This window comes from Drosophila suzukii, unplaced genomic scaffold, assembly GCF_043229965.1.
Source record: "Drosophila suzukii unplaced genomic scaffold, CBGP_Dsuzu_IsoJpt1.0 scf_15, whole genome shotgun sequence".
NCBI classification, from domain to species: Eukaryota; Metazoa; Arthropoda; class Insecta; order Diptera; family Drosophilidae; genus Drosophila; species Drosophila suzukii.
This window is the reverse complement of record NW_027255902.1, coordinates 185,678-212,328: the sequence shown is the minus strand read 5'-3', so window position 1 is coordinate 212,328 and position 26,651 is coordinate 185,678. Positions and strand designations below refer to the sequence as shown.

Here is a 26,651-nt window from a genome sequence, read left to right as displayed (position 1 = left end):
AAACTCTTTGATTCTCACTCTCTCTCCCGCTCTATATTACAACTGTAACTTAAACTCTCTCTGAACCTGCCAAATTTCTGGTAGACTTTTGGTGTGCTATTCTCTTGTCTCTCTCTCTCTCACTCTCTTGCTTGCTTTACATTGCAACTGTTCCTGCGTAAAGTTGTCAGTGTCCCACAAGCAACGCTCAATCGATAGAAGATTTATTCTCTCGTGCTCTCTTAAATTAATACGCGATCTCGCGCTCTTATTTTTTTTCGTGTTTTGTGCCTTTGTGGTTTTGGAATTTGATCCCAGTGCCAAATTTACTTGAGGTATTTTTCATACATTTTTTTATTTTATTTCATTTCCTTTAAATGGCTCTTGTCTGCTCTAAGAAAAATTGTACTCTTTCGTCTTCAACTTAAGACCCTTTTATTTTCTGCTGGCTCTGCGAATCGATGATGCACGTTAAATGCGCAGGATTTACTGGTAGAGTCGAAGACTTCATTGATAAGAATTCTGGACTCATTTGGTCATGTGGATCCTGCAAGGAAATGGTTGTTGAGATGAGCGGCTTTAGAATCTCTCTGGTGCTTTAAAACAGCTCAATGAGCGGTTCAATTCCGATTGTGCCCAATTTAATAATAAAAAATTACTAACTGAGTCGCCTAAACGTAAAAAAACCAGCTTAGCGGCAGTTAATACGGTCACGGTATCCACCCCAAATCCGAACTTGGTGGCTGCAGCAGTCTCTGTTGACACTGTGGTAAGTAAACCTACTGCGCCTATGGCTACAGCTGTTTCAGGTGAAGTCACTGCTTCTCGAAGTCGGGTGGTAAAAAAACCTTCAGTGCCGGCTACGGTGCCGACCGCACCTATAGGTACAGAAGTTACCGTTTCTGGCTCTCAGCTTAGAGAGGTGCAATCTGCTGCTGGGGGACGTGAGAAATTATCAGTTGTTCCACATAGAAAACAATTATTTGTTTCGAGATTCACCCCAGGTACCACATCTGAGGATGTTTTGGAATTTATTCGTGAAAAATTCAAATCCGAGAATATTTCAGTTGAACAAATTAGATTTTCATATGCTCGTACTGTATCGTCTTTTAAAATATTTGCTCCGTCTGATGAAAGCTTTTGGCTTAATGATGATTTAGTAATAAAAGAATTTGTTCCCAATGAACCGAGAACAAATAACAGACCTTCCACTGCGCCAAAAAACTAAAAAGTTTATTTTTGGCATATCAAAATGTTAGGGGACTAAATATGAAGCTACCCAAGCTTTAAGCTGACTCCTCTGCATTTACTGCTGATATGTTGGCTTTTACGGAAACTTGGCTGAAACCAGAGATATCTGACAATGAAGTTCTGTCAAAACAATTTTAATGCCTATAGGACCGATAGCTCCTCACGTAGGGGAGGCGGTGTGCTGGTTGCCGTTAGCACTAGCCTAACATCCGAGAGAATTCACTCTGATACTCCTAATGAAATTGAATATGTTAGTGTGAAAGTTTCCTTGCAATCATTCTCAATATCTGTTACATGTTCCTATATTCCACCTGGCTCTGATTTAATAATTTATGAGCACCACCTGTCTGCGATATAATCTGTTCTATCCCTTCTTTCTAACAGTGACCTTTTGATTGTTTTGGGTGACTTTAATCTCCCTGATATTTCTTGGTCTCCTCCTACTGACTCACTAGTCGCTATACCTCTATCCGCCCATGTTTTTGTAGATGGTCTTCTAGAATTATCGTTACAGCAAGTAAGCTTTATACGGAATTCATTAAATAGACAACTAGATCTTGTGTTTGTTTCAGACCCGTCTGAAGTCACGGTATCTAGAATGGTATCTCTTGTTCAAATTAAATCAGCTTGGGTTTCCATGTAATCTATTAACTTGGATTTCAAGTTATTTGAATGGTAGGACTCAGAGGGTTATATTCAAGAACGCTGCCTCAAAACTGATCTATGTGACATCTGGAGTGCCTCAGGGTAGTCATTTGGGCCCTTTGCTGTTTACTTTGTTTATTAACGATCTTCCCTCTATCATAACACACTCTGGTGTACTAATGTATGCTGATGATGTTAAGCTTTGTTTATCACATAATGATATATAATGATATATAATGATTGTTTTCAGGGATGGTGTGAGTATAACCTTTTAAATTTGAACTGCCTTAAATGCAACGTTATGACTTTTCAGAGGGGTACTCCTACTTTTGTTAGTTACTCTCTTCAAAATACGCCACTCGACCGTATATATTCAGTTAATGACTTAGGCGTTCTTCTGGACCCAAAACTTAAATTTGACTGCCACATAATGTCCACTGTCAGCAAGGCCATGAGTGTTCTTGGGTTTATAAAGCGTTGGTCAAAAGAATTTGATTACCCTTATACAACCAAATTATTATTTACCTCCCTTGTCCGTCCTATTTTTAATATTGTTCTTCGGTTTGGAGTCCACAATATCAAGTGCATATTGACCGTATTGAGTCGGTACAAAAAAAATTTCTTCTTTTTGCCCTTCGTAGTTTGAACTGGGATCAAAACATAAGGCTACCTTCCTATCAGAGTAGATTACTATTGCTTAATTTACCTACCCTTGCAAATCGTAGAACAATGCTTGGTACTATTTTTATGCAAAATCTTATAAGAGGTGATATTGATTCTGTAGAACTTGTAAACCGCCTAACTTTCAATGTTCCTGTTAGACTAACACGAAATTATTATCCCCTAAATTTGCCACGATGTACATCTAATTTTTGTCTGCACGAGCCCTTTCGCGTTCTATGTAATAATTATAACAACCTTTATCATTTAATTTGCACTTCAACTTCTATCCCGGTATTAAAAACTAATATTTTAACTCATTTGCCTCATTCTTATATGCTTCTTTTATTTTCATTTGTGTCCCGTCTCTATTTGTTTTTTGTATCTTCCTCGCGAACTCGTATTTTTTTCCCAAATTGATAAAAGGGCCCCGCGCGTAACAAGCACGTGCTTGGTGTCGTTGGGCCACTTGCATAGAGTAATGAACTATATAGAGGCGCCAATTGCTCTGCCGCTCTCTTTAGATAATGAGGCTATGATGCCACCTAGGCGAAAAATGCTTATTTCCCCTCTTTTTGACAAGTTTGATCGAACTTGTAATTCCTTCCCACCTCATTCTGCACCGCTCGATCGAAATCCCTATTGCTGTTGCTTCGCACCTAAGTTAGCTTCAAACTTGGCCTTGAATTGGCTTTTAGCAGAGGTTGGGCAGAGGTTCGGGCAGAGCAATTGAAACCTCTATATACAGTGTGCCACTTAATTCATGATACAGCAGACGATTTCTACTTTAGTTAACGATAACTCCTTAATTAATATATAAACAAAAAATGTAAGGATGCCATGTTGTTTATTTCAGATATCTTAACAATATTACAAATTAATATAACAACTTTTTCCCTTAGTTTACTTAGAAATTAGAAAAAACTTAAAAACTTTATACATTTTGTTCCACAAAAGTGATGATACATTTAAGAATAATCGTGCTCGTTTCTGTTCTGTTTTGACAATTGTAACGGCGCTTTTTTCCTATGTTTTTGTGTGCCTTCCTTTGCATTGGTGCAATTCTTGGAATATCAAACTTGAGTAGGAGCCACAAAAATGTCGCGTAAAGAGCTTACGGTTGAGGAAAGAAAAATAATTTTAAATTTACACGTAAAAGAAAGAAAATCCTATGCAGAAATAGCGAAAATTATGTCTAGAAGCCGGTCCACAATCCAACATGTGATAGGGCGTTTTAAAAACGAGGGTCGGATTGAAAATACTCGAAGAAGTGGCCGTCCACCAAAATTGAATGATAGGGACAAACGCACCATAAAACACATTGTGGACAAGGAACCTTTCCAAAGTGCCGTAAAAATAAGTGAAGTTGTAAAGACAACTCTAGATAAGGATGTCCACCCAGAAACGATCCGTAGGACAATAAAAGAATTCGGCTTTGGCTCATATACACCACGCAAGAAGCCGCACGTGTCAAAAAAAAATCGCCTTCAGAGACTTGAATTCGCTAAAACGTACAAAAGTCATCCGGTTGAGTTCTGGAGAAATGATATTTTCACTGACGAGTCGAAATATAATATATTTGGATCAGATGGCCGTTTTAAGTTTTGGCGGCGACCTGGAGATGCCTATAAACCAAAATATACGATTAAGACCGTAAAGCATGGTGGAGGAGGAGTAATGGTTTGGGGTTGTATGGGCTCTGCAGGCGTCGGAAACATGGAATTCATTGACGGAATCATGGATCACAAAATGTATATCGAGATCCTTAAAAGGAACTTAAAAGAAAGCGCAGATAAGCTTGGAATTGGATCATCTTTTTACTTTTACCAAGATAATGATCCGAAACACACGGCCTTAAATACTCGCCTCTGGCTGCTGTATAATGTTCCGCACCTGCTTAAACCACCTCCGCAGAGTCCCGACCTAAACCCCATAGAGCACGTATGGAATCAACTGGAAAAAAACATTAGGGGTCGCGAGATTCGCAAGAAAACGGATCTAAAGGCAGCGCTACAGGAGGAGTGGAACAAAATGGACCCATCTTATCTGGAAGCATTAGTTTCATCCATGCCAAGACGACTTAATGAGGTCATTAAAATGAAGGGATACCCCACAAAATATTAAATTTAATTTAAAGCTGTGAAATTAACTTTTAAGTTAACTTAATAGAAAGTGTATCATCACTTTTGTGGAACAAAATGTGTTACGTTTTTAAGTTTTTTCTAATTTCTAAGTAAACCAAAGGAAAAAATTGTTCATTTAATTTGTAATATTGTTAAGATATCTGAAATATGCAACATGGCATCCTTACTTTTTTTGTTTATTTTTTAATAAAGGAGTTATCGTTAACTAAAGTATAAATCGTCTGCTGTATCATGAATTAAGTGGCACACTGTAGATTCTTACTCTATGCCACTTGTTTGTATCATAAGATAATATGTAAAAAAACACCGAAGCTATAATTTGTTTCATATTATTTTTCCACACATTTTTCCGATCGTTCCTATAACAGCTATATGATATAGTCGTCCGATTTTGATAAAATTAATTTTAAAATTTAGTCATAATTAAAAAATGTTAATTTTCCAAGCGTAGAAGGTTATATGTTAAAAAACACCGAACCTATAATTAGTTTCATTTTATTTTCCCACCAATTTTCCAATCGTTCCTATGGCAGCTATATGATATAATCGTCCGATGTTGATAAAATTAAAATTAAAATTCAGAACTGATTCAAAAATATTATTTCCTAGCCCAACTATATCTTATAGCTCCCATTGAAATAATCGGAAAAAATATGTAAAACAAAGGAGAACGAGTACCTCAACTATCAGATACCTGTTACTCAGCTAAAGGGACCAAAGGGAAATGGAGATATGCAAGCAGCAAAGCGAGATTTAAATACGCCACCTACCGGCGGTAGAATATGGGCGTTAGAGTGGGCGTGGCAAAATTTTTTGTGGATCAATCGATAGGTATTGACGAGACCAATACATTTCAGTTAAAATTTTTTATCTAGCATGAAAACTGTGCCGTCACAGGTTTGGGCGGTTTGTGGGCGTTAGAGTGGGCATGGCAATTTTTTTTTTTGGGTCACTCGATAGGTATTGATGAGAAGAATACACTTATGTTAAAATTTTTATTCTAGCATCAAAACTCTAAGAGCCCCAGTTTTGGGCGGTTTGTGGGCGTTAGAGTGGGCGTGGCACTCTGCTGAAACGCTGCGTAAGAAGCTCAGGAATCTGCACGCCAAATCTTAATAGCCTAGCTCTTATAGTTTCCGAAATCTCAGCGTTCATCCGGACAGACAGACAGACGGACAGACGGACATGGCTAGATTTTTATACCCGTTACTCGTAGAGTAAAAGGGTATACTAGATTCGTCGGAAAGTATGTAACAGGTAGAAGAGAGCTTTTCCGACCCCATAAAGTATATATATTCTTGATCAGGATCACTAACCGAGTCGATCTAGCCTTGTCCGTCTGTCCGACTGATCGTCTGACCGTCTGTCCGTCTGTCTGTCCGTCCGGATGAACGCTGAGATCTCGGAAGCTATAAGAGCTAGGCTATTGAGATTTGGCTTGCCTGAGCTTCTTACGCAGCGCAAGTTTGTTTCAGTAGAGTGCCACGCCCACTCTAACGCACACAAACCGGCCAAAACTGTGGCTTCTACAGTTTTGATGCTTGAATAAAAAATTTAGCTGAAATGTATTGTCCTCATCAATACCTATCGCTTAGCCCAAAAAAGTTTGCTCCGCCCACTTTAACGCCGACAAACCGCCTACAAACTTCAAAAAATCGTAGGTATGAACGCAAATATCTCAAAAACTGTAGAAGATAGAGGATTGTGACTTCAGATGCTGATTCCGTAGCCTTGTACGCAGTTCAAGTTTGTTACGCAAAGATGCCACGCCCACAAACCTACAGTTTTGATGCTTGAATAAAAAATGTAACTGAAATGTATTGTCCTCATCAATACCTATCGGTTAACCCAAAAAAGTTTGCCACGCCCACTCTAACGCCAACAAGTCGCCTAATCCACAGGCAATTTTCATGCTAGAAAAAACTGTTAACTGAAATGTATTAGTCTCGTCAATACCTATCGATTCACCCCAAAAAAGTTTGGCACGCCCACTCTAACGCCCATAACGCCTAAATCAGTCTGCAGCCCACATAACCATATATTGAGATCGCGGGTAGGTGGCGCATGTTAATCTCGCTTTACTGCTTGCATGTCTCAATTTCGATATGGTTCCTTTAGCTGAGTAACGGGTATCTGGTAGTCGAGGTACTCGTTCTCCTTTGTTTTACATATTTTTTCCGATTATTCCTATGGGAGCTATAAGATATAGTTGAGCGATCCGGCTGGTTCCGACTTACATATATACTACATGCAAAAGAAATAAGACCTTGGGAAAGTTTCAGCCCGATAGCTTTAAAACTGAGAGAATAGTTTGCGTAGGAACGGTCGGAAGGGGAGAGCACATTACATTTACATGTTAAAAACACAACGACGCACACACGCATCGAAAAGTCCGGCATGTATGTATGCGCCCCGCTGTTTTATAGGCGCTTTCGACGTCAGTATTTATATTCACATACTCTCTTCTTGCTAATAAGACTTAGAAATGCATAACAAAAAAAACCGCACGATGGAATGAGAAAAAAGTTTTATAACTAAAATATATTAAAAACTTATAATTATTTTCAGTATTATTAATCGATTGCCCTGACGACCCAAATTCAAAATAAATAAGCTGTAAAATAAACCAAAAACATTAGGAGCCGCAACGAAACTTATGAGAAAAAAAGAAAGGACGCTATATTCGACGGCGACTATTTGATAACCGTTACTCAGCTAAAGAGAGTGCGAGAAGGATGTTAGCTTGTGGCTAGCGCCACCTAGCGTCACCCAAGAATCTGCATGCCAAATCCCAACACTCTAGCTGTTATAGTCTGAGAGATCTCAGAATTTATATGGACGGACGGACATGGCTAGATCGACCCGGCTAGGATCCTGATAAAGATTTTATATATTTTATGGGGTCGGAATCGCTTCCTTCTACCTACAAGTAACGGGTATATTTACTTGCGGTATGGTAGAAATTTCATAACGAGCATTTGACTGATGACGTCATGACTGGTCCCTCCTGGGAGGTCTGAAGAACCATGGTAGAAGTACCCCTATTGTTAATATCACTTACTATACATGTAGTTAAAAGTAATCAGGCCGAACCAATTTGTTTGGCAGCAATAGCTGAGAAACATAGGTTAATGATCTGAGTATTCGGCCCTCTGGGTCGGAGCTGCATTTGTACATTAAATCCTAAAACCAGGGTCATTATTCCATATCGAACCTTTTGCGGACCCACGCCTAGAAAATAATTCGGAAAATCGAAAGAGCTTGAGTGAGGGTTCCGACCTCAGCCCACATGTCCTGGATACGCTCCGTTGATCCGCCTATCGAACGTCCTGCCTTTCACCCTCACCCTTCTCAACCGACAGCCTGCACCGTTCTAGTGTTATTTGTACGATGGCATTTTGGCCCGCCGTCCTCGCCCCACTTTTTTAGTGTGTCACCCTGTCAATTTTTGTTGCGAGCGCCTAGTAGTAACTTACTACCGCTTCATTGTCAATGTCGTTGTCATTCTTCTCCAAAAATGTTTTCAATATAATCCGCCATTTAAGTTTTTGTCAGAAGAGGCCTGTATTGTAATTCATAAAAAAAATCCCTAACAGGCACACACATGGAGTCGACGATGACAATATGAATGATGATAATCCACAGACAAAGCGGTTAATAGTATGTTCTCTGTATGGCGAATTTTATGTTCAACCAGCCCATTCAATTGACAGACCTGAGTAGTCCGACAGAGGCCGCAAGGGCGAGGCAGCCAGACAGGAGATCAGCTTTGATGCCCTCCGAAATTATGAATGACTCATAATACCAGCTAGAAGTGTCTACATTATGTGGTCTGATGTTAAGCCGCTGGAATGAATTGAAATAAATAAATATAGCCTTATTTATTTTGCTCACTAGGTTAGGTTCATGTTCCTAAAAACTAATAAATTATTCCTATATTTCATCTGATGCGTTGCCTGGCATATACGAATCCTGTCTCGAATTATACTATTTAGTCAAAGATGCCTTTAAAATATATTTTCCAACTCCCCTGACCCATTTGAATTCTTTTTGTTTTTATTGCTGTCCTTTGTGAATTTTTCTTTGCCTTTTCTTTCTGACATGTGACGACTATTCAGTTATTAACCTCTCATATTCTCAGCATTTTGACTGCCCCGCGATTCACTATGCTCACCACTTGACATGCATACTGTCTAGAATTTGCAAAAGTTTTTGCGAGGACACATTTCTTTTCCCAATACCCTTCTGCGTGTGCCATTCCCTTCTTACGCTTTACTACCTCACTGTGATTTCTGCTTGCAAAAGATATCTAGAAGAGTCATTCCCAATTGGAAACTCTTTAATAAAAACATATTTATACCTGAAACTCGTAAAGTAAAAGGGTATACTACATTCGTCGGAAAGTATGTAACAGGTAGAAGGAAGCGTTCCGACACCACGCAGTATATATATTTTTGATAAGGATAACTAGCCGGTCGATCTAGCCATGTCCGTCTGTCCGTTTGTCCGTCTGTCCGTATGAACGCTGAGATCTCGGAAACTATAAGAGCTACATGCAGATTCCTGAGATTCCTGCGCAGCGCAAGTTTCTTTCAGCAGGGTGCCTCGCCCACTTTAACGCCCACACACTTCAAAAAATCGTTAGTATGAACGCGGATATCTCGGAAACTAAAGAAGATAGGGAATTGAGATTTCAGATTTAGATTCCGTAGCCCTGTACGCAGCGCAAGTATGTTACGCGAATATGCCACGCCCACTCTAATGCCCACAAACCGCCCAAACCTTTGGTCCCTTTAGCCGAGTAAAGAGTATCTGATAGTCGAGGTACTCGACTATAGTGTTCTTTATTGTTTTGACTAGAAAAGTGGAGCAAAGATTAAAAAACCTCTTTAATTTATATGTGTATCAGAACTGCCAGAGCAAAGACTTGTGGAAAACCAAGTCAGATAAATAAATATATGTATTCATAAGATATAAAGCAATAATTTTTGCTAGTTTGTGTTATTTTCCTTTGCGTCTTATGAAAGTGGCCCCATCATATATTTTAACAGTACCTTGTAGGGTATCGTAACAAACATTGCCGATAACTAACAAACAATTATTTGTTATTAATATTAACTTAATTTTTTTAATTTAAGCCCAGAACTGAAGTAGACATTTTTTTAAGTGTACAGATAAATTGTGATTCCATTAATGAACAAATTATACTTTCCTTTAAGAAAAAATTAATAATAAAACATCTGCAAAGAGTTTTAGAATTTATTTATGAGTTCGTCAACTTTTAGAAGTGAACAAATAATTGATTTACGCCAAGAGCTGTAGGATTTAACTCAACTGGTATTTTACCATGAACTTTTACAGAAATATACTCAATAAATGTTCTCCACTATTTTACTTTAATAAATATGTTACTTTATTATACTTTAATTATTAGTATTACTTTAATAAATATATCTATGCATTGCAGATCTCACTGCCTCTTTAAAATAACTGCTATGAAGCACTTATCGTCAAGCGAAGCGATTATCATCAACATCATCATGTTCTCCCGCCAGTGCCTTTCCAACACCACCCGCTTCATACCCACATTCGCTGCTTCCCGCCCTCCAATCCACACCCTCCGATGGAGATGGGAGCTCAGCCTCTGGGCGATGGTGATCACCAGCGGCTGCTTAATGCTCAACGCGCCGACAACAACGGCATTTGATATCGGTGAGTTCAAGGCTGTGATTTCAAATTACTATAATGCAATGTGCACGCCTGGATACATGCGTAAATCAGAGGAATATCGCTGTATGGTGCTCCTTGTGCTAGGAGTTATTCTTTTTGATTGACATTAACTTGGCTAGTCGACTCGGCTAGTGATCTTGATCTGCCTGTTACATACTTTAGATAGGTATTGATCAGTAAAATCAATTTGAATTTACACTAAAAGATAATCTTCGAAATGTTAAGCGTTATGGGCGCTTGTGGTAAACGTGCCAGAAGTTCTCAAAATAAGTTCTAAGTTCTGAAATATATTGAAAAAAATATTTTAAGCCTATTTAAGAAGTTTTAATAATCATCAATAATCAATCTGATGTGAAAAATTACAAATTGATTTAAAAGATTATCAATTTAATATGAAAGCATATCAGTTTGTTATGAAAAAATATTGAAAAGAAGAGAGAACGTTATAGTCCAGTAGCTCGTCTACCAGGTGCACGTTACTCAGCTTTTAAATTGAAAATTGATAAAAGGTAACTTAAATGTTAATTCGCAAAAAATCGCATTAGGCACACGGGTTTCGCTATACGAGAGTTAGGCCTAGACTAATGGGAAATCAGAAGGGTTTACAGCGCTGTATAGTTTTTCCCCCGTCAATTTTACGTGCACGGATTTTGCAACGTTGGCTAAACGATCTTCCGTTTCTTTCTTTTTTGGCTCATGTAAGTCGACTGCAATGCAAAGAGCGGGAAGCCCCTTGCCGAGTTTTTCAGCAATTAATATTTTACATTAACCTAATCGGAATTAGATAGTTGAAATTGGTTTTGAGTTTATTGGAGAGAGAGAGAGGGGGAGACCAAAATAACATATAGCTTAAATGAATTATTCAATAGAATAAGATAGCCGCGTTTATTCTGGCATCGCCAAGACAGATAGAGCAATACATGAAATAGGCAAAAAACATGTATATTAATGTATGACCGCTAAACATTAACCGTCTTAAAGCGTATTATGTACATATTCTGAAATATAATTATAAAATATTTGGTCGGACAGCTTTGTTTGAAAGAGCTTTATATTTTGCTCTTTTCGGCTTGCAAATATTTACACACACACATGCATAAATACATTTGTCATTGTCTGGTTCTAACGTCATTGCTTTTCTTTTTGGGGAGTGGCGTGGCAAACTTTTTTTCGGGTCAATCGATAGATGTTGACGAGACTAATACATTTAAGTTAAAATGTTGTTGCTAACATGAAAATCGTGAGCGCCACAGGCTTGGGCGGCTTTTGGGCCTTAGAGTAGGCGAGGCTTATACGCTTAACAAACTTGCGCTGCGTACAAGGCTACGAAATCTAATACCCGTTACTCGTAGAGTAAAAGGGTATACTAGATTCGTCAGAAAATATGTAACAGGCAGAAGGAAGCATTTCCGACCCCATAAAGTATATATATTCTTGATCAGGATCACTAGCCGAGTCGATCTAGCCATGCCCGTCTGTCCGTCTGTCCGGATGAACGCTGAGATCTCGGAAACTATAAAAGCTAGGCTATTGAGATTTGGCGTGCAGATTCCTGAGCTTCTTACGCAGCGCAAGTTTGTTTCAGCAATGTGCCACGCCCACTCTTACGCCCACAAACCGCCCAAAACTGTGGCTCCTACAGTTTTGATGCTAGAATAAAAATTTTAGCTGAAATGTATTGTTTTCATCAATACCTATCGATTGGCCACGCCCACTCTAACGCCCACAAACCGCCCAAACCTGTGACGCCCACAGTTTTTATGCTAGATAAAAAATTTTAACTGAAATGCATTGGTCTGGTCAATACCTATCGATTGATCAAAAAAAAAATTTGCCTCGCCCACTCTAACGCCCATAACGCTTAAATCTGTCTACTCGCTTTGCTGCTTGCATATCTCCATTTCCCTTTGGTCCCTTTAGCTGAGTACTCGACTACCAACGGGTATCTGGTAGTCGAGGTACTCGACTATAGCGTTCTTGCTTGTTTCTAATTTCCTTCTTCTTTTCTTCCAAATGCTGCTTGGAGCGGTAAGAGTCTAAACGGTAGTATATAACTTTGTTGTTGGAACATCAAGAACTTACGCTCCCCCAGCTTACTCACTCCCGCTCACTCTCTCCCGCTCTCTTTACTTGCGTAGCATTATTCTCTTTGAACTGTGGTTCGGAATATCGCGATCATGGCTGTCTGCAATTAAAAGAAATGCAAGTCGTTGATTTCGGCTAGACAACAGAGTATTCCGTGCAATTCGTACGAGAATATTTTTCATACACTTAGAAAAATTGAGAACGGAAAAAACCGAGATCTGTTCTTCTCGGTTTAAGTATTGTGTCTTCTCACATTTTTCTTCTCGGTTTCATGACGGAAGCGATGTCGATTTTAGTATTCCGAACTAAAATCAATCTCGTTTCTGTGGTTGTTGACGAGGGACGTGAGGGGAAGACTTAGAAAAAATGTCAGTGAGAGGAGAGCGACCAAACTCCTCTCTTGAAATGACCGCAAAGTTATCGAGACAAGCGGAGTCTAGTGGCTGCAAATTCACTTCTTTGTATTTGGTGCAATGCCAGACAACGAAGACGAGCAAAAATTGGAGGACCTGCTTCAGGAATTTAAACTAATAAAAGACCTTCCGTATTCACAGCGTAAGTAAAATGATTTTATTACAATTTGTGTTAGTGTGTTAGTTTATCTTTGATTTTTATTCGAACACGTTTTTCTTAACAAAGCGAAATCGGTAATTTATTGTAACATAACATTTAACACATAACATAAACGTAACGTAACGTAAACTAATAATTATTAGCTTATAAGCTAATGAGTGAAATAATTAGCTAAATTGGATGGTATTAACAAACACAGATTTCTATGAACACATGTGTGTATTTTAGTATACATAACTATGCACGCAGCGCAGTTTTTTTTCGACTTGTAAGTACACTGTTTGCATGCACGCACAGTGACACACGACATAACCTAAAGTATACACATAGATATGCGAATGCAAAATATATATATGTACATATGTAACAAATTGTTATTGTTAATCGCAGCTATACTTTAGTATAGTATTAAAAAAATCATTTCTTGTTTTAGGTGCCGGGGTCTCTTACGAGTGCCTTCAATACATAAATGGCGATGAAATTAAAGAGGCCATCCCACCGATTGGGTTCCGTGTGCTTTTCGGGGTTGACGGAGTGGAAGGAGGTTTAAATAAGAATAATTTTATGTTAGGTTAAATTTAAATGAAGTTTATTTTTATTGTGAAAAAATTGAAGTAGAATACAATTGTCATTTATGATCATACGTTGTAAAAAATCCATTAAGAAACTTAATATATAATTTTTCCGACTTTGTAACGCCCCCCTTCATGTACATATATAGACTTAATAATAACATTAAAGCCGTAAGGCTAAAATATATATAAATTAAACAAATTTATCATTTTTATTGAGAATGGATTCTGGAAGCGAGATCGATGCGATGTTGAAAACGAGAACGGTTATTTTCGAAATCGAGATCGATTCGATGTTGAAACCGAGAACGATTCATACTGAAATCAAGATCGACCATTCTCAAAGGACCGTTCGGAATCCGAGAAGACTTCGATGACGATTTTAGTATTTTTAGTATGAGTCGTTCTTGGCTCACTTTTGAGATCGAAAATACTGAAATCGAGAACGCTGAGAACGGTTTTTATGAAACCAAGGCACTGGTACTGAAGTCGAAAGCTAAAAAAGATTTGGTTTCCGAATGCAAAGAACGCGAGATTTTTAATAATACTATAATAATTCCAACGCAGCATGTTGACTTAACGTCCGGAGTACCGACTGATACTGGTAGTGCATCCTTAAATGCCGTAGTACCAAAACCTGTCACATGCGTAGTACCTAGAACAGTCACCTGTGTACTGCAACGGAAACAAATTTTTGTTTGTCAGCTAAATCCTGACCTTTCATCCCTGGACACTACGGCCTATATCCATAACAAAGTTCAGATGAATGATCTAAAGGTTGAACGGTTTAATTTTCCATATGCTAGGGAAGTAGCATCATTTAAGATCGGTGTTCGCTGTGCTCATTTTGCAACTATGTGCTCAGTCAATTTTTGTTCTGTTTAGTTCTTCCTTGTCTTCCCATGATATTGTGTTTACAGAAACCTGGTTAAAACCGGAAATTCTAAGTTCCGAAGTTTTTCCAAGTAAGTTCAAAACTTACAGGATTGATCGTCCGTCCCGACGTGGAGGTGGAGTTTTAATTGCTGTTGACTCAGAATTAACGTCTGAAGCTGTGTATAAAACTATGACTTCCGGGTATTTCTGTATACATAACAGGTTCATAAAGTCCTCCGTCATCTGAATTCCCAATATATGCGAATCATCTTTCCGCTATCCAGTTTATTTCAAGTAACCTATCAGATGGGGATCAGTTTATAGTTTTAGGTTACTTTTATACACCTAGGGCGACATGGTCACCGTCGAAACATCAAATATATTGTTACCTTCAACGCAGCATGATTTTCTTGCCGGTTTGCTTGATATTTCATTGTCTCAAGTAAATAAAGCTTTAAATTCATTAGGACGATTACTGGATCTGTGCTTTGTTTCCAGTCCAGATTGTGCTTGCATAGCTAGAACCTCTGCAATTACTTTACCAGAAGAGCCATATCACCCAACGCTAGAGCTGACTATTGACACGGGTACAAAAGTGCATGAGCTATCTGAAAAGTCAGCTAAACCCACACCTGCTTTTGTAGAGCGAACTTTGAACTCAATAATAACCTTATAGCTTGCTCGGATTGGTCTAGTCTGTACTTATGTACTAATATAACTGAAGCGGTTAATATATTTTATAATGTATTACGCATTTTATGGTACATGCGTTCCTACGTATTAATTAAAATTTCAAACCAACCTCTGTGGCTTGACAAAGAGCTGGCACGACTTAAAAATGTAAAGTCAAGACTCTACAAAAAGTTTAGAGCTTCTGGTCCACAAGCTGCCTTTTCCCGATACTTAGGTGCTCGGTCTGATTTTACCGTGCTTAACGCTCAGTGTTATAAAAACTATTTAACTCGTTGCAAGACTCAGTTTACACTGGATCCAAAACAGTTTTATAGTTTTGCTAACACAAAGTGTAAATCTTCAAGTTACCCATCATCTATTAAATTTGAAAATTCGGCCGCAAACAGTGACCAGGCCATAGCCGATCTTTTTGCACGGTTATTTCAAACCACCTATTCAACATCAAGTCCTCCAGATCAGTCTTACCCATACGACATTCCAAAATTAAACTTTATTCTTTGTCCTGTTATAAGTGAAAGCTCACTTCTTTTAGATTTGCAAAGGGTGCAACTTGTCTACTCTCCGGGTCCTGACGGAGTCCCTGGATGTGTGCTTAGGTATTGCTCTGAGACTTTGTGTAGACCATTGCACCATTTGTTATCCCGCTTCATAAAAAAGGGAGTAAATTAAACGCATGTAATTTTAATACAGAGGTATTTCAAAGCTATCAGCTATACCGAAGCTCTTTAAGAACATTATTAGGCCCCATTTACAACACAGATGTAGGTCCTTTATTTCCTCTTGTCAACACGGATTTATAAAACGTAGGTCACGACAACCAACCTTTTGGAGTTTACTTCATTTTTATACCCTTGCAGAAGGTATATTGATTTCAGTCAGAAGATTGCAACGCAGTGAAGGAGACGTTTCCGACCCCATAAAGTATATATATTCTTGATCAGCATGACTAGACGAGTCGATCTAGCCATGTCCGTCTGTCCGTCCCCTTCTACGCAAACTAGTCTCTCAGTTTTTAAGCTATCGGGCTGAAACTTTCCCAAAAGTCGTATATCTTTTGCAGGTAATATATAAGTCGAAACCAACCGGATCGGACAACTACATCTTATAGCTCCCATAGGAATAATCGAAAAAAAACTTTAAAAAGTTATATTTTTGGTGTTTATAAACATATAACCTCTTAAGCTTAGAAATAACAATGTTTAATTAGTTTTGAATTTCGAATTTAATTTTATCAAAATCGGACGACTGTATCATATAGCTGCCATAGGAACGAAAAAAAAATTGGTGGGAAAATAATATGAAACAAATTATAGCTTCAGTGATCATACCCGTTACTCGTAGAGTAAAATGGTATACTAGATTCGTCGGAAAGTATGTAACAGGCAGAAGGAAGCGTTTCCGACCCCATAAAGTATATATATTCTTGATCAGGATCACTAGCCGAGTCGATCTAGCCATGTCGGTCTGTCTGTCGGTCCGTCTGTCCGCCTGTCTGTCTGTCCGGATGAACGCTGAGATCTCGAAAACTATGGGAGCTAGGCTATTGAGATTTGGCGTGCAGATTCCTGAGCTTCTTACGCAGCGCAAGTTTGTTTCCACAGAGTGCCACGCCCACTCTAACGCCCACAACCCGCCCAAAACTGTTGCTCCTACAGTTTTGATGCTAGAATACAAATTTTAATGTATTGTTCTCATCAATACCTATCAATTGACATACAAAAAAGTTTGCCACTCCCACTTTAACGCCCACAAACCGCGAAATTCTATGACGCCCACAATTTTCATGCTAGATAAAAAATTTTAACTGAAATGTATTGGTCTCGTCAATACCTATTGATTGATCCAAAAATTTGCCAAGCCCACTCTAACGCCCATAGCGCTTAAATCTGTCTACCGCCGGTAGGTGGCGCATTTTAATCTCGCTTTGCTGCTTGCATATCTCCATTTCCCTTTGCTCCTTTTAGCTGAGTAACGGGTATCTGATAGTTGAGGCACTCGACCAAAGCGTTCTTTCTTGTTTTTAGCATATAACCTCCTACTCTTGGATATAACATTCTTTCATTAGTTCTGAATTTCGAATTTAATTTTATCGAAATTGGACGATTATATAATATAGCTGCCATAGGAACGATTGGAAAATTGTATGAAAAATAATATGAAACAAATTGTAGCTTCGGTGTTTCTTAACATATAACCTCCTACGCTTGGAAATAACATTTTTCAATTAGTTCTGAATTTCGAATTTAATTTTATCAAAATCGGACGACTATATCATATAGCTGCCATAGGAACGATCGCAAAATTGGTGGGAAAATAATATGAAACAAATCATAGCTTCGGTGTTTTTTAACATATAACCTCCTACGCTTAGAAATAACACTTTTTAATTAGTTCTGAATTTCGAATTTAATTTTATCAAAATCGGACGACTATGTCATTTAGCTGCCATAGAAACAATCGGTTCTGAATTTTGAATTTAATTTTATCAAAATCGGACTACTATATCATATAGCTGCTATGGAGCGATCGGAAAAATGGTGGCAAATTAATATGAAACAAATCATGGCTTCGGTGTTTTTTAACATATAACCTCCTACGCTTAGAAATAAACTTTTTTTAATTAGTTCTGAATTCTGCCTGTTACATACTTTACGACGAATCTAGTATACCCTTTTACTCTACGAGTAACGGGTATAAGAACTGATGTAGAGAGTCTTACACGTTTTGAGTCAGAGATGGATGGAAATGAGACGGACCATGTGTATTTGAACGCATCTTTCTTTGTGTAATCGTCAAAAACACGAGATGTTGCACAGACTGAAATACATTGCCTCCATAATTAAATTACAATATTTACATTATTTAATTAATGTTAAAAATATATAATTATTTTCCGTTTATTTATAGTCACGTGCAATGTGCCGTTGGGCATGGAGTCGTTAGTCATAACTGATGCCCAAATCACAGCGAGTTCAGCCCATGACATGGGTTTCGTTGGACCTCAACACGCAAGGTAAGTTGGCGTTTAAAAATAAATCTTATGTGGCGCTTTACAATCTCTCTTTGCTGCTTGTATATCTTAATTTCTCTTTAGCTAAGTAACGGGCATCTGATAGTCGAGGCACTCGACAAATAAAAAAAATTAATAATGTATAGTAAATAGTAAAAATAAATAGTACTTGTTGGTGAAAAACTTTAATTTGGTTTCTGTGCCATCCCCGATGGTTTTTATTTTTCTAAATTACTGTCTTATCCTTATAAGATGAAAATTTTAGATTCAGAAATCTTGTAAAAAAGCTATACCCAAGAGTAAAAGGAAGCTTTTAAACTAAAACACCTCTTACCGAGGTAAGGGGTCGTGGCGAACAAACCTTCAACTTACAAAAGTTTTGTCATCAAATTTTCCGACGAAAAATAACTTTCGAAAGTTGGTTTTATGGGACTCGTATTTTTATACCCGTTACTCGCAGAGTAAAAGGGTATAATAGATTCGTCGGAATGTATGTAACAGGTAGAAGGAAGCGTTTCCGACCCAACAAAGTATATATATTCTTGATCAGGATCACTAGCCGAGTCGATCTAGCCATGTCCGTCTGTCCGTATGAACACTGTGATCTCAGAAACTATAAAAGCTGCAATACTGGGATTAAGCATGCCCATTCTAGAGATTCCTGCGAAGCGCAAGTGTGTTACGCCAATATGCCACGCCCACTCTTACGCCCACGAATCGCCCAAAGTTGTGGCGCCTACAATTTGCATGCTAGAAACAAATTGTTAACTGAAATGTATTAGTCTCGTCAATACCTTTCGATTGACCCAACAAAAGTTTGCCACGCCTGCTCTAACGCCCATATCGCTTAAATCTGTCTGCCGCCATAACCATATATTGAGATCGCGGGTAGGGCGAGCATTATAAACTCGCTTTGCTGTTTAATACTGAGTCCTTTATAAAAAAAAAAAAACGATAAAAAAGCGATGAAAGAAAAAGTAAAACACGTACTCAAGTAGCTTTAAGCAATAACAACTAATTAATCTTGTTTTCATATCCTTTATTATTCATTTTTCGGAACGCAATAAAAGGCAAATCTTATATACGTCGCATATATCGCCATTGAAATTTTATTTTTCTAAATACCAAAATTTTTTTTTCCACGTCATGAAAATGTTTTTATAAACCGAGAAAGCGATACTTAAATTTATGGTTAACAAAAACTAGAATCGTCCAAAATTAAAAAAAATTGTGTTATACCTAGAAAATATTTCCTGAAAAAAAAGAAAGGCCAACGCAAAAATAAAATGGTTTTGCATTACCTTTTCTAAAAATGATTACCCACACCCTAAAATGATTCATACCCTAAAAAATAAATTTGTTTTTGCATGATCTGTCGTACCGAAATATTCAATTTAAGAAGCGCAGACGGGTAAAGCAGGTTCGAGTCCCAGTGCAACCCTTTTACTTTTTTATTGATGTTTTTCTTGTTCATTATACCCTTGCAGAGGGTAGTATGATTTCAGTCAGAAGTTTGCAACGTAGTGAAGGACAGGTTTCCATCTTATAGCTCCCAGAGGAATAATCGGAAAAAAATGTAAAAAAATGATTTCTTTGGTGTTTTTAACATATAAACTCCTACGCTTGGAAACAACATTTTTTAATTAGTTCTGAATTTCCGATTTAATTGTATAAAAATCGGACGACTATATCATAAAGCTGCCATAGGAACGATCGGAAAATTGGTGGGAAAATAATGTGAAACAAATTATAGCTTCGGTGTTTTTTAACATATAAACTCCTACGCTTGGAAATAACATTTTTTAATTAGTTCTGAATTTCGAAAATAATATGAAACAAATTATAGCTTCGGTGTTTTTTAACATATAAACTCCTACGCTTGGAAATAACATGTTTGAATTATTTCTGAATTTTGAATTTAATTTTATCAAAATCGGACGACTAGATCATATACCTGCCATAGGAACGATCCGAAAATTGGGGGGAAAATAATATGAAACAAATTATAGCTTCGGTGTTTTTTAACATATAAACTCCTACGCTTGGAAATAACATTTTTTAATTAGCTCTGAATTTCGAATTTAATTTTATCAAAATAGGACGACGATGTCATATAGCTGCCATAGGAACGATCGGAAAATTGGTGAGAAAATAATATGAAACAAATTATAGCTTCGGTGTTTTTTGACATATTATCCTATACTATTGGGAATATCATACAATACAATAATAAATACAAAAGTATTTTTAAATTTAGTAATTATAACTGCAAGGGTATACAAACTTCGGCTTGCCGAAGTCAACTTCCTTTCTTGTTTTAGTTTTTTTTTCCGATTATTCCTATGGGAGCTGTAAGATATAGTTGTCTGATCTGACTTGGACACTACCTGCAAAACAAATAAGACCTTTGAAAAAGTTTCAGCCCGATAGCTTTAAAACTGAGAGACTATTTTGCGTAGAATCCGACGGACAGACGAACAGACGGAAATGGCTAGATCGACTGGTCTAGTGAAGCTGATCAAGAATATATATACATTACGGGGTCGGAAACGTCTCCTTCACTGCGTTGCAAGCTTATTTCTTCTTATGTCAAACAAACTTTTTTTTGGATTAATCGATAGGGTTTGAAAAAAACAATTCATTTCAGTTAAAATTTGTACTCTATCATCAAAACTGTTTTTGGCGGTTTGTGGGCGTTAGAGTGGGCGTGGCACATTGCATGGAATCTCAGGAATCTGCATGCCAAATCTCAATAGACTAGCTCTTATAGTTTCCGAGATCTCAGCGTTTATCCATACGGACAGACAGACGGACATGTCTACATCGACCCGGCTAGTGATCATGATCAAGAATAGTTTATGGAAACGCTTCCTTCTGCCTGTTACATACTTTCCGACGAATCTAGTATACCCTTTTACTCTACGAGTAACGGGTGTTCTTATTTGTTTAAAATAAGTAGACGTTTCCGACCCTATAAAGTATATATATTCTTGATTAGCATCACTAGACGAGTCGATCTAGCCATTTCCGTATGGCCGTCTGTCCGTCTGTCCGTCCGTTTCTACGCAAACTAGTCTCTCAGTTTTAAAGCTATCGGGCTGAAACTTTCCCAAAAGTCTTATTTCTTTTGCAGGTAATAGGAATAGGAATAATCGAAAAAAAATAATATAACTTTGGTGTTTCTTATCATAACCTTCTAAGCTTGGAAATAACATTTTATAAATAGTTTTAAATTTAAAATTAAATTGTGTCAAAATCGGACGACTATATCATATAGCTGCCATAGGAACGATCGGAAAATTGGTAGGAAAATAATATGAAATAAATTATAGCTTCGGTGTTTTTATACCCTTGCAGAGGGTATATTGATTTTAGTCAGAAGTTTGCAACGCAGTGAAGGAGACGTTTCCGACCCCATAAAGTATATATATTCTTGATCAGCATGACTAGACGAGTCGATCTAGCCATGTCCGTCTGTCCGTCCGTTTCTACGCAAACTAGTCTCACAGTTTTAAAGCTATCGGGCTGAAACTTTCAAAAAAGTCTTATATTTTTTGCACGTAGTATATAAGTCGGAACCAGCCGGATCGGATAACTATCACTGTGGACGGCAGTACACGTAGTGGCGAAGCGCACAAGAAAGCGTGCGAAGACAACTACTATATCACTGTGGACGGCAGTACACGTAGTGGCGAAGCGCGCAAGAGAGCCTGCGAAGACAACTACAATATATAGCCTCAGAATTGAAAATCTGCCATTATGGTTCGATCGTAAGTGATACCCCAATCGAAAGGTATCGCACTAACTAAGAAGATGGCATACCAAGACTTTCAAAATATAGATTTATTTGGGAGAAAAAGCGGTGAAAGTGTAAAAGTAAAAATTTAGAAAATTGGAGCTGCTGGATTCGGAGGGGATAAAAGCCGCCGACTGTTTAGCTAGTTTTATTCTTACTGAGAATACGCGTCGACACCTCATTTGTTGAAATCCGATGTCCCGTTCAAAAGTAATTCAAAAAACAAGATTTTCTTCCTCTTCCCAAAATGAAAACGTTTGTCATTTTGTTTGTGGGTTTGTATGCATCCCATCTCAGTTTTAGGGTTTTGGAAACCATAGATAATTTAATTTGCTAAATACCCTTGATATAGTAAAGTTGTCTGAATATAAAAGATTTCGAGTTATGACAAAATGTTATTTTTAAAAACACTTGTAAGGACCTTTTTCATAGGCTGGGATAAAACTCAGTCCGGCCAGGGTCCTCTACAGTTAAATTTGTAGAAAAATATTGGAACGAAACTGGACGGAGAGTTGCCGCGGGGATTTGTGGGGAAAAGAGGCCAGCGTATCCGCGTTGCACCGAGTAAGCGGCTCTAGCGCAACACGGCACCCGGAAGGTATAGTGGAGGGCGGGGCTGCTCCCGGCGAAAATACTAACGAAACGAGTGGCGTGGCCGATCCCTGAGAAAATACCAACAAAACTGGACGGCGTGGCCGTTTTCCCTGGATGTGCGACTCACAAGCTACTGGGGTAGAAGGTAGGGATCCCTGTGGTCGATCGAGTGGTCGTTTGCACTGAGTAATCGTCTCTGGCGCAACACGATTCCCGACCGGCACAGATCACTGCACGTGGCTCGCGACTACCTAAACCGTATTTGGGGCGGGGTTCCCAGGAGAGGATGGCCAGAGGCGATCCTTTCCTATGCTCCTTGTGGGCGATCGGGTGGTCGTTTGCACCGAGCAGGCTTCTCTAATGCAACACGATTCCCGACCGGCATAAATCACTGCACGTGGGTTCCCGAAAAATGCACAAATTCACACGGACACATACTTCTTCATTCTCTTTTATCTTTATTATTCGCTAGTTTCACAAGTTATTTTCCTAGTCCCCTACTCGCACTCAGTCTGATCTCTATTGTCTGTGTCCCACTTACTCCTTGGATCCGGCGTACCGACGCTCGTGCCGCTGTGCCACTCCGGGTTGAAGTCCGCTCCTAGGTATGGTCGCCTTTTCTGCCATTCGGGAATGAGAGCGAGCTTCCGCCCTTGCGGCCGCATGTAAGCTCGGTTTGCCGGGTTTTTTTTCGTTTCCCAACACAGTTTCATATCGATCCTCCGCCTATCGCTATCGGCACTATCAGCTGTTGGCCCTCGGTTGACCAACACTGGGTGGTTTTCCAGCCCTGGTGCGCGCGATATTTAAATCTGATAAGCTTAGCTTCTAGTTTGAACTTAAATAAATTGCCTTCGTGGCGTAACGACTTATGGCTAACTTATGCTTATAACTTATAAATAAATGGCCGTCGTGCCGTAACATCCAATTGTAGGCCTTCGTGGCGGAAAGAATAAAAGTGGCGAAATGTGGAGGGTGTGTTTCCCGCATCCTCACACACTTTTTGACTATTTTCTTAAAATTGAGTCGAACGATTTCTTTTAAAATGTCAAATCATATAGCCCTTGAGATTCCTTAACTTTTGATATATAACACTTTTTGCCCTAAAAATTACCGTTTGGAAGATCCTAAGCGATAAAAGGTGCAACTCGTTTCAGCTCCGTATACGAAATATTTCGTACTTATTGGAATAAACAAGAAAAAAAACAATTTGATGAAAAATATTCTTATTAGATTTTTTCAAACGGAAAATCTGTTATGGTTTTAGGGTCCTTTACTTGCATGAAGCTTATCCAAAATGGAAACTTGATCTATTTGATCTACCACTTTGGAAAATCCCTATTAAAATAGGTAATTGAAGCGATTAAGCTTGTTATTAAAAAGTTTAATATTCTTTTATATGTTTCATTCTTATAAGAATGTTATTGTAAACAGCCCATACCTTATTATACCTATTGGTTTTTCAATAGCCAAGCCATATGGGGACGACTCCTAGTCATGGTATTGGGGTACTTAAACTCTTGTGCAAAAAAAAGCTTCTGATATCAAACAAAAACACCTCTTAACGAGGTAAAAAGTAGTGGCGAACGCGCCTTAACAAAAATTTCGGATATCAACAATTGTGACGAAAAATGGTATTACATTCGATAAAATTGGTGAGAAAATAATATGAAAGAAATTATAGCTTCGGTGTTTTTTAACATTTAACCTTCTACGCTTGGAAATAAATAAGTATTAAACTTTGAATTAAATTTGATCAAAATCGGACGACTATATAATATAGCTGCCATAGGAACGATCCGAAAATTGGTTGAAAAATAATATGAAACAAGTTTTAGCTTCCGTGTTTTTTAACATATAAACTCCTACGCTTGGAAATAACATTTTTTAATTAGTTCTGAATTTCGAAAATAATATGAAACAAATTATAGCTTCGGTGTTTTTTAACATATAAACTCCTACGCTTGGAAATAACATGTTTGAATTATTTCTGAATTTTGAATTTAATTTTATCAAAATCGGACGACTAGATCATATACCTGCCATAGGAACGATCCGAAAATTGGGGGGAAAATAATATGAAACAAATTATAGCTTCGGTGTTTTTTAACATATAAACTCCTACGCTTGGAAATAACATTTTTTAATTAGCTCTGAATTTCGAATTTAATTTTATCAAAATAGGACGACGATGTCATATAGCTGCCATAAGAACGATCGGTGTTTTTTGACATATTATCCTATACTATTGGGAATATCATACAATACAATAATAAATACAAAAGTATTTTTAAATTTAGTAATTATAACTGCAAGGGTATACAAACTTCGGCTTGCCGAAGTCAACTTCCTTTCTTGTTTTAGTTTTTTTTTCCGATTATTCCTATGGGAGCTGTAAGATATAGTTGTCTGATCTGACTTGGACACTACCTGCAAAACAAATAAGACCTTTGAAAAAGTTTCAGCCCGATAGCTTTAAAACTGAGAGACTATTTTGCGTAGAATCCGACGGACAGACGAACAGACGGAAATGGCTAGATCGACTGGTCTAGTGAAGCTGATCAAGAATATATATACATTACGGGGTCGGAAACGTCTCCTTCACTGCGTTGCAAGCTTATTTCTTCTTATGTCAAACAAACTTTTTTTTGGATTAATCGATAGGGTTTGAAAAAAACAATTCATTTCAGTTAAAATTTGTACTCTATCATCAAAACTGTTTTTGGCGGTTTGTGGGCGTTAGAGTGGGCGTGGCACATTGCATGGAATCTCAGGAATCTGCATGCCAAATCTCAATAGACTAGCTCTTATAGTTTCCGAGATCTCAGCGTTTATCCATACGGACAGACAGACGGACATGTCTACATCGACCCGGCTAGTGATCATGATCAAGAATAGTTTATGGAAACGCTTCCTTCTGCCTGTTACATACTTTCCGACGAATCTAGTATACCCTTTTACTCTACGAGTAACGGGTGTTCTTATTTGTTTAAAATAAGTAGACGTTTCCGACCCTATAAAGTATATATATTCTTGATTAGCATCACTAGACGAGTCGATCTAGCCATTTCCGTATGGCCGTCTGTCCGTCTGTCCGTCCGTTTCTACGCAAACTAGTCTCTCAGTTTTAAAGCTATCGGGCTGAAACTTTCCCAAAAGTCTTATTTCTTTTGCAGGTAATAGGAATAGGAATAATCGAAAAAAAATAATATAACTTTGGTGTTTCTTATCATAACCTTCTAAGCTTGGAAATAACATTTTATAAATAGTTTTAAATTTAAAATTAAATTGTGTCAAAATCGGACGACTATATCATATAGCTGCCATAGGAACGATCGGAAAATTGGTAGGAAAATAATATGAAATAAATTATAGCTTCGGTGTTTTTATACCCTTGCAGAGGGTATATTGATTTTAGTCAGAAGTTTGCAACGCAGTGAAGGAGACGTTTCCGACCCCATAAAGTATATATATTCTTGATCAGCATGACTAGACGAGTCGATCTAGCCATGTCCGTCTGTCCGTCCCCTTCTACGCAAACTAGTCTCTCAGTTTTTAAGCTATCGGGCTGAAACTTTCCCAAAAGTCGTATATCTTTTGCAGGTAATATATAAGTCGAAACCAACCGGATCGGACAACTACATCTTATAGCTCCCATAGGAATAATCGAAAAAAAACTTTAAAAAGTTATATTTTTGGTGTTTATAAACATATAACCTCTTAAGCTTAGAAATAACAATGTTTAATTAGTTTTGAATTTCGAATTTAATTTTATCAAAATCGGACGACTGTATCATATAGCTGCCATAGGAACGAAAAAAAAATTGGTGGGAAAATAATATGAAACAAATTATAGCTTCAGTGATCATACCCGTTACTCGTAGAGTAAAATGGTATACTAGATTCGTCGGAAAGTATGTAACAGGCAGAAGGAAGCGTTTCCGACCCCATAAAGTATATATATTCTTGATCAGGATCACTAGCCGAGTCGATCTAGCCATGTCGGTCTGTCTGTCGGTCCGTCTGTCCGCCTGTCTGTCTGT

At 38.0% G+C, this 26,651-nt stretch overlaps 1 protein-coding gene across 4 annotated transcripts in view; it reads left to right on the top strand.

The window, feature by feature from the left end:
• The window catches only part of smal (smoke alarm), a 236,821-nt gene that overhangs the window by 73,184 nt on the left and 136,986 nt on the right, over window positions 1-26,651 (top strand). For all 4 annotated transcript variants that reach the window (XM_065867303.2, XM_036822587.3, XM_036822589.3 and 1 more), the window contains exons 2-3: window positions 10,147-10,391; window positions 18,116-18,221. In XM_065867303.2, coding sequence (XP_065723375.2) covers window positions 10,175-10,391; window positions 18,116-18,221 — 323 coding nt within the window. In that variant the 5' untranslated portion in view covers window positions 10,147-10,174. The remainder of the gene's footprint in view (window positions 1-10,146; window positions 10,392-18,115; window positions 18,222-26,651) is intronic.